Source organism: Heptranchias perlo, chromosome 4 (genome assembly GCF_035084215.1).
Source record: "Heptranchias perlo isolate sHepPer1 chromosome 4, sHepPer1.hap1, whole genome shotgun sequence".
Lineage (NCBI taxonomy): Eukaryota > Metazoa > Chordata > Chondrichthyes > Hexanchiformes > Hexanchidae > Heptranchias > Heptranchias perlo.
The window spans coordinates 72367181-72379674 of NC_090328.1; the positions used below are offsets into that span (position 1 = coordinate 72367181).

General features: G+C 38.5%; 1 protein-coding gene across 8 annotated transcripts in view; it reads left to right on the plus strand.

Moving 5' to 3' along the window:
• LOC137321019 (transducin-like enhancer protein 4) overlaps positions 1-12494 on the plus strand; it is a 130322-nt gene that overhangs the window by 73361 nt on the left and 44467 nt on the right. For 4 of the 8 annotated variants that reach the window (XM_067983128.1, XM_067983123.1, XM_067983125.1 and 1 more), the window contains 2 exons: positions 3537-3720; positions 5835-5851. In XM_067983128.1, coding sequence (XP_067839229.1) covers positions 3537-3720; positions 5835-5851 — 201 coding nt within the window. The remainder of the gene's footprint in view (positions 1-3536; positions 3721-5834; positions 5852-12494) is intronic. The other 4 variants (XM_067983129.1, XM_067983122.1, XM_067983124.1 and 1 more) reach the window with 1 other exon arrangement.

Sequence of the window (12494 nt, forward strand, 5' to 3'; positions counted from 1 at the left end):
TTTTCGCTCCAACCGGCGAGCTGCACCAGGACGCCCATTTGGTGTCCGCAGCTCGCCTTTTCCATTTCAAAAGACGCCTGATGCTAAATTTGGCTTAGGTCTCAGGCTGACACGGATCAGCATGCAGAGTAATCGCTGTGCCGACTTGCCATCCATTTTGGTCGCAAGTCACATGTCTCCTCCGACTTTTTAATATACAATACAAATGCAGAGCTAATTTCCATCTTGTTCCCTTGGATTTTCATCATAATTTTATGTTAAAGTAGTTCTTTTGACCAATCAGGGTCAGGAAAACCCAACCTTTATTTTTATTTTGTTAATAATATGTGTGCAACCTAGAAAATTGAGAGTTGTTTTGAGCTACAGCAGGTATACCACTTCAGTGTTTTTGTTGAAAAGTCCTGTATTGTACAAACCGCAACTACTAGGAGAGGAGTGTCCAAAGTATGGTGTTTGGGCCACATGTGATCCACATCCCTTGTGGAGATACGGCCCACGAAGCCCAGGCAACTCTATTCTTTTATCACGTATATTTCCCATGCTTTGCTTTGTCCTGCTTGAATTTTGCTCATCGGCAGTTTGGAAAGTGCTGTTGCCTCATTGGTGGAAAAACCCTAAATCAGAACACCTAGATCAGCTCATATTAGCAGTTTGCAATGTATGCATATTAATGGAACATTGATTTGTTTTAAACTTTTAAGTGTAGCCCACAAGGCTTTATGGTATGCGCGTAAGCACGACAAAAAGCTTGGACACTCCTGTGCTAGGATGTGGAAGTACTATCTGTTTACCCAAAAATCCATTGTGGGTTCACTTAATGTAAAGTTTGATTTTTCTGTCATGTAGACACACCTGACTGGAGTACTGTGCCTTAGAAGATAATTTGTTTAAAACCTTCGCAGTGTAACACTGCCGTCAAAATTTGCTGCAGTCCTTCATTATACCTGTTATGCTTCTTTTGCTTGTTCCATCTTTTCCTCCCACTTCCCGCAAAGGAAATCATATTTCCTTAGATTTGAATTGTAGATATAAACAACGATTTTTTTGACTTACTTATATATTTTATTAAAGAAATAATTAGAGCAGTTTGCTCCAGTGAAATAAATAGTTGCCCTTTTCAACTAAATTAAATTATGCTACAGCTCACTGAAGCTAATGTAATAAAGCTAATATTGAAGATTGATTTTTAATATGTAATCAGATTCACTTAAATGTACAAGTTTATTATAGTCCCAATATTTGACTGAGGGAATCCTAATGTATTTGATATTTGGGTCTTGATATGTTGCATTATATATTCAGTAATGCACAGACTAACTTGCATTACATTTTATCCTCCCGGCCCCCCCCCCCCCCCCACCAACAGCAGCAGCAAACCATCTACCCAACAATGGTTAGTACAGCGCAAAGCGTGATGCAGCTCTGGCTGAGGTCAAGCACTCAAATACTAACCTCTTGAGGGCTTTTCTGTGTGTTGCCAGTGTACTGGTAAAACAGACTTTAAACTCTTGTCAGTGCAGCTACTGGTGCATGCATCATAGTCCCACTCAAATAAACCTGTCACAACATAGACTCACCGGGTAGCAAAGAGTACAAGGGCAGGCCTCTAGCTTTTATTCGAGCATCACTAAACGTGCACAGAGTACGCAATTATTTCAGCATTATTGAGCAAGCCTAAGGACCTGAACCTCTGCTACATCAGATTTTCTTTAGTAATTTGCTGAAGTACTGCTAAGGACACTCTGAGGGCTTTAAATAGTGGCTGCAGTCAGGTTCCTTTATGGGTTATTTAATTCACTTTTCTCACATGTTAACTCTTGCTATGAAGTTAATGGTGAAAAGATAGTTTTTGTACTTATTGTCAATTTGTTCAACATATTTGCTGTTGGAGGAGGGGAACTAAGGCTTATTTTTGTCAGTATCTTAATACAGCTTCCTTCAGTAATGTGCTTTTTGTTTCATTTGGAGCACTTTGAATTTTATAGCATTTGAATACTATTCAGCATGTCACAGCATAGTTCTCTTTTTAAATTTACTGTAATCTGCCTTTATTTTTAGCTTACGTGCTGTGTTGTGCATGACTAATTACTTCTGCATTTTTATTACGTTTCATGTCTGTTAATTTTTAATCTGGCTTTTTGGTGCTTTTAAAACTGCAATATTTCTCCACAGCCCTATAATTTCAAGCTAGTTACATGAATTACAAATCCAAATCAGTCCACCAGCGATCTATGTGTCTATGCTGGCTTAGCCATGTGTTTGAAGCAAATGGAAATTGGAATTCAAAATATTGTAGTTTTTGTAGGGCTGGAAAAGAGCACCGACCATGCTCACCTAGCTCTGAAGTTTTGGGGTCCTATTAACTTGTTACAAATGAAGCTTCAGGTTCTGTACAAAACTGATATTTGATTTATTTTACTGAACATCTGCATTTGTCCCTGTTGGATCTATTTGGTTTAAAAATTTGAGAGTGATTATGCATTGGCGGATATGGGTATTGGACCATCAATTAAGGTATTTATTGCCCCCAAATTTAAATTGCTTATTAAAGGGAAATAGTAATATTTCTTCAATTGTACAATGATTTGTTTTTTTAAAAAAAGCTATTCAAAATGGTGGATACCGTGTAAAAGCACAATTTTTATATTGCTATAAACAGCAAGCAATATCTGCATGTAATGAGTATTTGTAAATGGACACTTGAGCCTCGATATGAACCCCCCCCCCCCCCACCATGACAGGTGGGAGAGGGTCGGGGGTTAAAGTGAAATATGGGGAACACGATCCCAGTCGCCCGACGCCTTTTTTACGGCGGCAGATATCGGGGAGTCCAAGTGTCCCACCATAGAGAGGCAGGACACTTTATTAACATATTTAAATCGGGCTCCCACAGTGCAATTTACTAGTACAGTACGGGTTTTCCAGGGGTTGGGAAACCTGGCAGTGAAACGGAGGTGGGAGCTGCTGGCTCCACAAGGTGAGTGCGTCTTGCTGCACTCCTCGTCGGCCAGGAGGAACAGGATTGCTCCCCCCAGCCCCTCGAGGAAGCCTTCAACATCTTCCCAGCCCTGATTGCTGAACTACTACAGGCCTCTTTTTTCTCCCCCCCCCCCCCTCCCCCCCCCCCCCCCCCCCGATTGCGACCTCCCGATTACCGGAGACCATCCTCTGCTGCGGTCTCCTGCTGCTAGTGTTCCCTCCTGCCCTCCATCCAGGCTGTCCTTTTGGCCGGCGGTTGGGTGGGAAACACAGCTAAAAACTGTTAATGAGGTCCTGCCATTAAGTTGGGCAAGACCTCCGTGCCCTCGGCCTCGCCAGGATCTTTGGACATTTTCGTCCTACCCTGCACTCTTCCCGCCTCCTCATAAATACCGTGGGCCTTGGTCTCTAATAAATTTTTAAAATGGAAAAGGCAGTAGAAGAGATACTGCTACTTTAATTGCACAAATGTATTTTTGAGTAAATGTGCAAGTGATTTCATGTACTTTTTCTAACTTCTTCATACATTATGTTCATACAAGTTAATTTTTCCACAGCAGCAGCAACAGCTACAGGCCCAACATCTGTCCCATGGTCATGCACTTCCAGTACCTCTCACCCCACACCCATCTGGACTCCAGCCTTCAGGAATCCCTTCTGTTGGAAGCAGTGCAGGCCTGTTGGCGTTATCAAGTGCTATGAAAGATGAGAAAAAGCATCATGACACAGACCACCAAAGAGGTAAACAATGCTTGAAACTGCAATTGATTTAAGACTTGTAATTTAGAAATGGTAACTTGGTTGTTAATCTTTGCCATCTTTACTGTGATTCTTTCCTTTCCCATTTATACATTGTAGTTCTTCAGATTAAAAACTAGCATTTTGAAGTTGTAATACATTTCTTTTTAAAAAGGAGTTCAACATATAGAAGGTCATATTGAAAAAAACATTTGATTAAATATGAAATAAATGTAGAATAGAATTTATAGGCTTTTAGAGTGGTGGAGGCTGGATAACTTATTTTCCATCGTGCACAGTTATAGCATCAGTATCGCCTTGTTATTCCAACTAGAGAGCAATTGTATTATTCAGTGTAGCACTTCATGGCTAGCCTTACCTCACCAAGCTTGAATGCAGTAGCTAGTTGATGCCAAAGAAAGGGGACTGATGTATGTTCTTGCAGGTTGGATTAGCTATGAATAAAATGCTACAAAGTAATTAGATTCGTCAATCTGTAACCCCTCTGGATAGATTGAGAGAGAATGCTGTAACTAAAATAAAGCATGTTTATTTTTCCTGATGAACATTTTGAAACATGGATAGATAAGGGGATCATTCAGAAAACTGTTATCTGGTTAACGTGTTATTTAATTTGCATTTTTGTTATTGTGTGGAATAATGGTTTGTATTTTTTACAGCCAGAGCCTTTTTATTCCCTGTTACAGAAATGAAGCACCAAAGCTGCCAAGTTAAAGCAGTTTGATACCCCCTTTACCCTACATGGTTGCCTCTGATGGGAAGAGAACTATTGGAGACAAACGTGTAATGTAAGCAACCTAGTGCTGTGATTTTGGAAGGCATCAAAACCCTCCATAGGAGAGGGTTTTTAGTGGCCTTTGATGGAAAGAGTTCCCTATGGCGAAGCTAAATGGCTTCCAAAAATAGAACTTGCATCTAGTGTGCCATCAGTGCTCTGGCTGCAGCTATGCTGAACTCGCCACCCCCCCCACCTCCCCTCCCCTCCCCTCTCCAACTTTGTAGGGTAGCTATGCACTTTTGCCATTGCTGGCCAGTACAAACTGCTGGAAGGTTCTGTGCAGGTTGATTCATTGTTGTTGTGCCTGCCCATCAGTATAAATGGGAATGATTTGGCATCAAGGGAAACTGATTCAGTTGCAGAATTGTTTTCATTGGAAATAACTTTGTAACATAAAATTGTGGAACAATTTTGAAGTCACCAATCCGCTTTCTTTATTAACCTTATAGATAGGGATATAAGGATTGGTTCAAAAGGTAGCAAGTGTTCAGAAAACTTAAGAAAAGACAGCTCTAATGGTCTATAACATTTTAAGTTAAAGGTATGATTTCTTGTGCATTATATTCTGTTGATTCACTGAAGTGATTATTCTCTCTCGTGCAGAGTCTAGTATTGTAGTTGGGCTGACTTCAGTAAGCTCATTCTGAGAGTATTAGTTATAAGACAATATGAACAACCACAAGTTCTTATCACTGCACAGTACATTCTCCTATTGCTTCAAGATGCTCAGTGGATCTATTGCCCAGTTCATGCTTGCAAGCAAGAGCCAAATTGATTTTAAAAAGTGGTTACTTTGCTATTTAACTTTCAAGATCAAAAATTTAGTGGAATCACAAAAAGCAAAGGGTAGGTTTCATGACTTCCTATTGGGCATAAAAACAGCACTATTGCTGAATTTGCAGTTGTGCAAAATACTGATATCTCCTATCCTACTGCAGTAGTCCCATTTGCCCTGTCACAATGGTTTTTATTGCACTGCATTACTTATACTTCTGATGATCTCCCCCCGCCCCCCCCCCCCCCCATTTTTGGGTTGAACTCTGTATTGGGTTTAAGTATAAATGAGGTATTAAACACAAGAAACAGACCAGACATTTATTTACACTGCACTGATGGGAAAGTTTTATTACTGGGTTCACCTTGGTGTAAACTTGTTAATATGGGGCATGTACTTAATGCATACTGTACTTTACTAGGTGATTGGGATAAAATGATGATCATGATGACAAGTGCTTGTTTTTTCCCCCCATTTTTCCTCTATCTGTATTTGCTTGCAACCTCGTTCATTTATTTAATGATGTGGCTTCCATGAGAACAGACAGAGACTCAGTAAAGGTAAGTTTCAACTATATTTATTCTACAAAAGGGATTAAAAATTAGATCTGTTGATATCATCTTGCTTTCGCCCTTTTGATTTTCAGTTATATCTTACAATATCTTCTGATATTGCTACAATACAATCCATGATCTCAGATCGCTGCTGTTTCCTTTTTAGTATAACACCATACTGGTGAGCCAGTGGGAAATAGGTACTTGTCATTCATGCCTTTGATGTCTGTCCTTGGGAGCCAGGAAAACCTGAGTCCCTGGTATTATTGGAGGTGCAGACTTGCCCTTTCTTACGTTATAGTGTGCCAATAGTGAAGGAGTACTGAGCACCTGCTGTCAATAGCTCACTGTGTAAAAACACCTTCTAAAACTTGTTTATTCTGTTTCTAGTGTGGGTTAACTGTGGCAAGAACTGGCTTTTTTAATTGACAAAATTGAGTTATTCATGTCCAAACTAAACAGCATTTAGTCAAAACTGTACTTTTTTTAAAAAAAACTTTTTTTTAAGTTTAGGTATTTGACCAAAAATAGCTGAATGTGACTCCTGAATCGTCTGAGATTTGCCTTATGAAAATGGCAGTATAGTTAAAGAACAAAAGAACTTGCATTTATATAGCATCTTAGCACTGTCCTCAGGGCATCCCAAAGTACTTCAGAACCAATTAATTATTTTCCTGAACTATTTTTTGAGATTAGGTAGCTGTTGTTATGTAGGCAAACATAGCGACCAATTTATAAACAGCACCATCCCACAAAAAGCAAATGAGATGAATGACCAGTTAGTCTATTTTTAGTGGTGTTGGTTGAAGGAGGAATATTTGGCAAGGCACTGGGAGCACTTCCTGCTCATCTCCAAATAGTGCTATAGAATCTGAGAGTAGGTGTTCTTCTGCACGGGATCTTTGTGGTAACTTCTGGATTAGAGTTGTGCTTACTGCAAAAATTTATTTAAGATCTCCATTGTTTGCAATTGCTGGAGGTCTGCTCCACGCCCACGGTCTGTCCTGGTCTTGGCCCCATCCCAAATCCCAGGAGTCATATGTAGAAAGCAGCGAGTGGCATTTATGGCATTTCCGTGGGAAGCTAGATTTTTCAAAGTGGCACCTTACTGCGCCATGGGGAGGTGGGCCGTTCCAGCCGAAGAAAGCCAACATTTTAAAAAGTACCAATTTTGAACTTGTCGCTTTTGTAGAAAACTGCCATTGTGGGTGCTGCTTCCAGTTGGATGTTGCAAATACACTCACATCATGCAGGTGTACTTTCTGTGGGGTGCATGTAAGGCAGAGCTGGCAGAATATCTGGTGGGTCACACAATCCTGCAAGTCCTGCCTCTTCTGAGAACAGTAGCACTTGCCTTCTCCCAGTGGAATTTCTCATTGTGGGTAAAAAAGGGGTAGAATTCTGGCCTCTCACTTACCGTTTGTCCTGGTAGTGCCCTCCCAGATCCACGAATTTTGGGCCTTAAATCTGCAAGAGTCAAAAAATATCTAGTATTATTTGTTGACTAAAATGCAGGTTTGAAAATAGCACCTTAGCACAATTGGAGGACCAAAATAATTGACAGCAGAAAAATGGTGGTTCTTTTATGAAAATTGAACCTTTTTAGATTACAGTAGAATGTTTGTACGTATTTTTTCAGGTAACATTTCAAATCTTCTTCAATACTTGAAATTAAGTATTTGATTTAAAAAAAAATTCTTTTGAAGAACTCAATACCCCTTAAATGCTTGCATCACAAGTAAATTAGTTTTTAAGTAACCTCATTAGCAATTGTAATAGGAATAGGAAGACTGCTGGGAAAAAAAAGAGAAGACAGGTACTTTGAGACGAATATCTAGCTCACCTTCTCTAATTAGAGCAATTTTTTGTGCAAATGTAGCTTTAGACAAGTCAAGACAGAAAAATGTTCAGTTTTTAAAAAATTGAAATAACACATTCAGATATTGCTCAAAAAATTCTATAAAGTATTGGACACATTTCTCTTCCCCTTCCTCCCCCCCCCCCCCCCCCCAAAAAAAAAAACTCTGTTTCCTTTGTCTACCAGAAGAGGTGGACTGTACTATTTACAGTTGCATGGGGATCGGTGTCTTTCTGTAGTGGTCAAGTTTCCCAAGTGGCTGTTCCCTGTGGTTGAACCTAGTTAGTCAGTGTCAATGGGCTTTTTAACTGTTGAGGGCATTGCAGCCAAGCTTGATCCAGTTCTTACCAGACATCCCCCTTTCCAAAAGAGGTTACAGGATAGTGATCAGATTTTTTGTGACTCTTTACTAGCCCAGGACATTGAGGCTTAATATAATATCCTAACTATAGCCTTTTGTGACATCAACTAATTTAGCACAGACCAGAGTGCATTTGTGCTTGAAGTCCGGAATTATTTAAAACAAAAAAAAATCTTCCCACTGTTAAGACTTCACTGCAAAGTAGGCAAAGAAAATTCCAAAAAATGATCTGTATACTTTCAAGTTTTAAAATATTTTAGGAATGTGAAATGATTATTGGTAGAAATTAAAGAGTTAAACTAGCAATGAGCAAAGGCAGTCAGAGAGTCCCTTCTCACTGAAAGCTGAGTAGGTGTAGGCATGAATTGTTAATTTATTTTTAACTGGGTAATGTTGAATTCTGTGGGAAGATATGATAGGGGACCAATGCAATTTATGTCTAGCAGGGGAACTGCCTTATGTTTATAAACAAATGGAGGGATCAGTTTGGAGATTTTTATTTTTTTAAATGCTTTGGTGGTGGTGCGGGGACAGGGATGGGATTGATCAGCTAAAATGATCAGATAATGAGATTTCAAATGTTTAGAAGGTTCACGTTTATACAACAGTGCAGCAATTTTGCAATTCTAATGCAGTGCATCATTTCCTCTTCATGGAAGGAAATAGGCCTATTGGTTAAATAAATTATTTCAGCATTTTCTAGTTACCACATGGAAAAATAACCCTTAAACTGGAATTATTTTAGCTCCACAGTGTTAGAAAACACAGTTTGTTTTATGGCTAAAAGGAAAATATTTTTGGTACCAGAAGTTCAAAGACTCATCAGAATGATTTATTTTAGGATGAAAAGCTTACTGCCAGCATTTCAAGATACAATAGCTTGCTAATTTCCTTAAATGTTTTCAGCAATGCACAAAGTAGCAGTTAGTCTCTTGTTTTATTGATCTGTCGTCTCTTAAGTGGTTCTGTGTAGGAGAGGCTTTTTATGATTCTACACCATGTGACTAATACTGATGTTTAACCGCCAGAATGTGACAATTCCCAACAGCTGCACACTGTATCCTTATATAAGATAATTTATTCATGCAGGATAATGCTCTTTAACATTTAACAGGTAATGAACATGACATAAATTTCCTCTTGCATTTAATTTTTCTCTTTTCTGCTCCTACTAATGTGCAAACGGGCATTACTAGTGCTCTAAATAATAAACAATTTTTGGCTGTCTGTCAAGGGGAAATTTCAGTGCAAATTTAAATTAATGAAGCCTGAAATTTTATATGGCTCTTTTGAAAGCCATTAATGTGCAAAGTAAAGGATATGCTGGTAACAATTAGTGTAGGATATAATGTGAACAGTAAAGTTTTGGGCAGTACTGATGATCTGATTGACTTTTTAAAAAAAATTCTCTTGCATATTGAAAGTTGTTTTTCTGTACAACACAGACCAGTACAACTTCTATAGGATAAAGAAGTAAAGTTAAAGTTGATCGGTTTGACCAATTATCAGGTCCTATTGTATTTGTGGCTTTAGATGGGATTTTAAGTGGGTCTTTCTTGATTTTACATTTGATGTAATGAAATTCATTTCCTACACAAAAAATCATTTTTCTCTTCTTACAGCACTATACAATGGTTTACAGTCTTATAACTCACCTACACAAAATTCTTTATTAGAGCCAAAAGCCCACATTGTCAGGATGTTGGCTCATGGTCCTTTTATAGTTCTTTATATTCAGTAACTAAAAATGTTGATATTTAATTCTTAAAACATTGCCTTTTTGTTTTTACAAAGCTCACACAATTGAATTCACATAAGCTTTATAAATGAGTGTATGTTGTATCCAAAAACAAAACAATTACAGTAGTCACAGTGTAGGTTATGCTAACTATATAAAAGAGAAACTTCATAATTTTATATATAAAGTTAATGCATGGGAGAAATGTTGCTATATTTTTGCTGTCAGAAGAATTTGGCAATTGCATAAAAGCTCAGTATAACACAACTGCAAAACAGGTAGTGCTCGGTTATTTTAAAATTAAAAGTTTCTACATTTAGCCACCCCCCCCCCCCACCTTTGCTTTCCTGTTCTTTTAAAAAGGTATTTTCATCATGCTGGGGAAGGAGGGAATTGAGCAATTATGATAATAGACATGTCTAAGCTGTAACGATGGCAATAGCTCTCTCAAAATTCAGTAGCAATCTTGAGTTTAAATGGTCCCACTCCAGTGACATTGTGAATGGAGGAGTGCTCTCAGGAGAGGGAGTTCTGCTTAACTGGGGTTACTACTTGCCAGCATTGCCGAGGAACAAAATAGGTAACAAGGATGGCTGAGATATACAAGAGCATTTAGAATTATATGACCATTTGGTAGATCACACTTTGCGATTAATATGCCATTTTGGTGATGATATTTGCAAAGATACGTCCGAAGCTTGAAGTTGGCCCTCCTTGTTCCTGTCATTGTCAGGAACCACTACATAGAAAACTGTCCTCGGAGTTTTTTTTAAATGGCTTGCTTTTCCCTAGGTCAGAAAGTGTCTCTGTTACATTGTTCAATACAAAGCTTTTAAATCTATAATCTGAACGGATAGTCCAGTTAATAGTTTTATGGATGTTGGCTATTTACATGATTATAGATGTTGGGCACCTGGCATCTGATATAATTATATAATAGTAAATAATGGGAAGCTTTTCACCCATTTTGCACAGGTTATGGCCTGAGGTTTGTGTTATTAATGGTTTCTGTCCTGTTATTCACTCCTATTACTCACTGAAATTTATTCTTAGTGAAGTAAACAGGGCATTATTCAAAACCATTTTTGCATTCGTGATGGCCCTTCAACCAATCATTATTGGCGACTTTTTTTAGTTCATTGGCATAATGAAAAAGTATGTGATGGTGACTATGTTTTTTTGGGTTCATTTTGAATTGTCTTCTAATGCTAGTTACACTTAATTTGCCTTTAGTTGTACACATCCCACAGAACTTGTATTGGCACTTTAATTGTTTGTGACCATTGAATAACTATCATTGGCATGTGACTGAGTCCTCAGGTAGCATAAGTGAATACATTGGTGACTTGTGTCAGGTTACAGCAGACAGAGATGTATTTGTCTAATTTAGTAACGTCAATTGAAGCATATTGATAATAATTAAAAAGTGTTCTGTGTTGCACATTAAATCTTGTAGAGGAAACAAAATGAAACTAGTCAACAATCCTGCGGATAAGTATAATTTTGTCTTTTAAAAACTAAGGGTGGAAATGCTATACTTTACAGTGCTTTAAAGGACAGAATGAAAATCCATATTACCATGGCAACAAAACTGCTTTCTAGATTGCTTCCTAAGATCTATCTGCACTACAAGCAGATGTCTGAATCAAGGAGCTCTCTCTGAATATAAACAAATAACTTTTCAGGCAGGTGTTGGAAATCATATGGAAATCCTATTAAGGGGCCTCGGGTTCCTGTCTGTCAGGAAGCCATTGCCCACAAAGGGGTTGGTTGTCTGAATGAAATGGACAGAGTTAATTCTCATTAGGTTTTAGCTTTCCCAGGAAATTATTGTCTCAGCATGTTCGCTTTCTCCTGTGAATTTGAATGCAGTCTGTTCTCCTATTGATCTGTTCTGCTTGCCCTCTGTAAATCAACACTTGAACCACAGTAGACCTTCGAGATTTGTGATGTTTCCCCTGACTGGTCTGGGCCTGCCAGATCCTGCTTGGATTAGAGGAGAAAACAGAGGGTGTAGGTGTGGGAAAGGTGAAGCTGTTATATCTGCCCAGATGATTAAAGGTTTATTGATATTTTTGAGGATGTGTGTGTTGGTGTTCTGTCCTGCAGCCAGCTTTCCTAGTACTATATTTCACTTGGCACAAAGTGCTGGGTAGAACCGGAATAATAATTCATTTTTGCTTGAAGGTTTACTATTGTGTGCACACATTCACCAACAAAAATAGTATTTACTATTCAGACTGCAATTAATACAATGTAGTCTCTGCATTTAAAATTACATTTTGCTTTCCATAATAGAATTGTAAAGAAAAACCAAGATGTACAGTTTTTATTTGGAGGTTGATTATTAGTCAGTAATTTTTTTGTATGGTTGGTTGTATATAGAAAATGTGACCGGCAAACAAGTCCAACAAAAGCTCCACTATTATCATACAGTACTTTTCCAACTATAGTCCCTGTGATGCATTTTATAAAGCCAATAAAATGCACATTGGTGGTCTCTTGTTGCCCTAGTGACAGACCACAGGGCATGCTGTATGTGAAATGCATGAACATCTGTGTTTTAATCTTTTTAGTTTATTCTTTTCTGGGCACTGATTGGGCCACTCAGATTTGTGCCTGTGACATTGCGTGAGGAGGGATAAGCTACAGAGTTCCCTTGGGCCCTGCCCTAAGTGGTTGGCAGAATGGA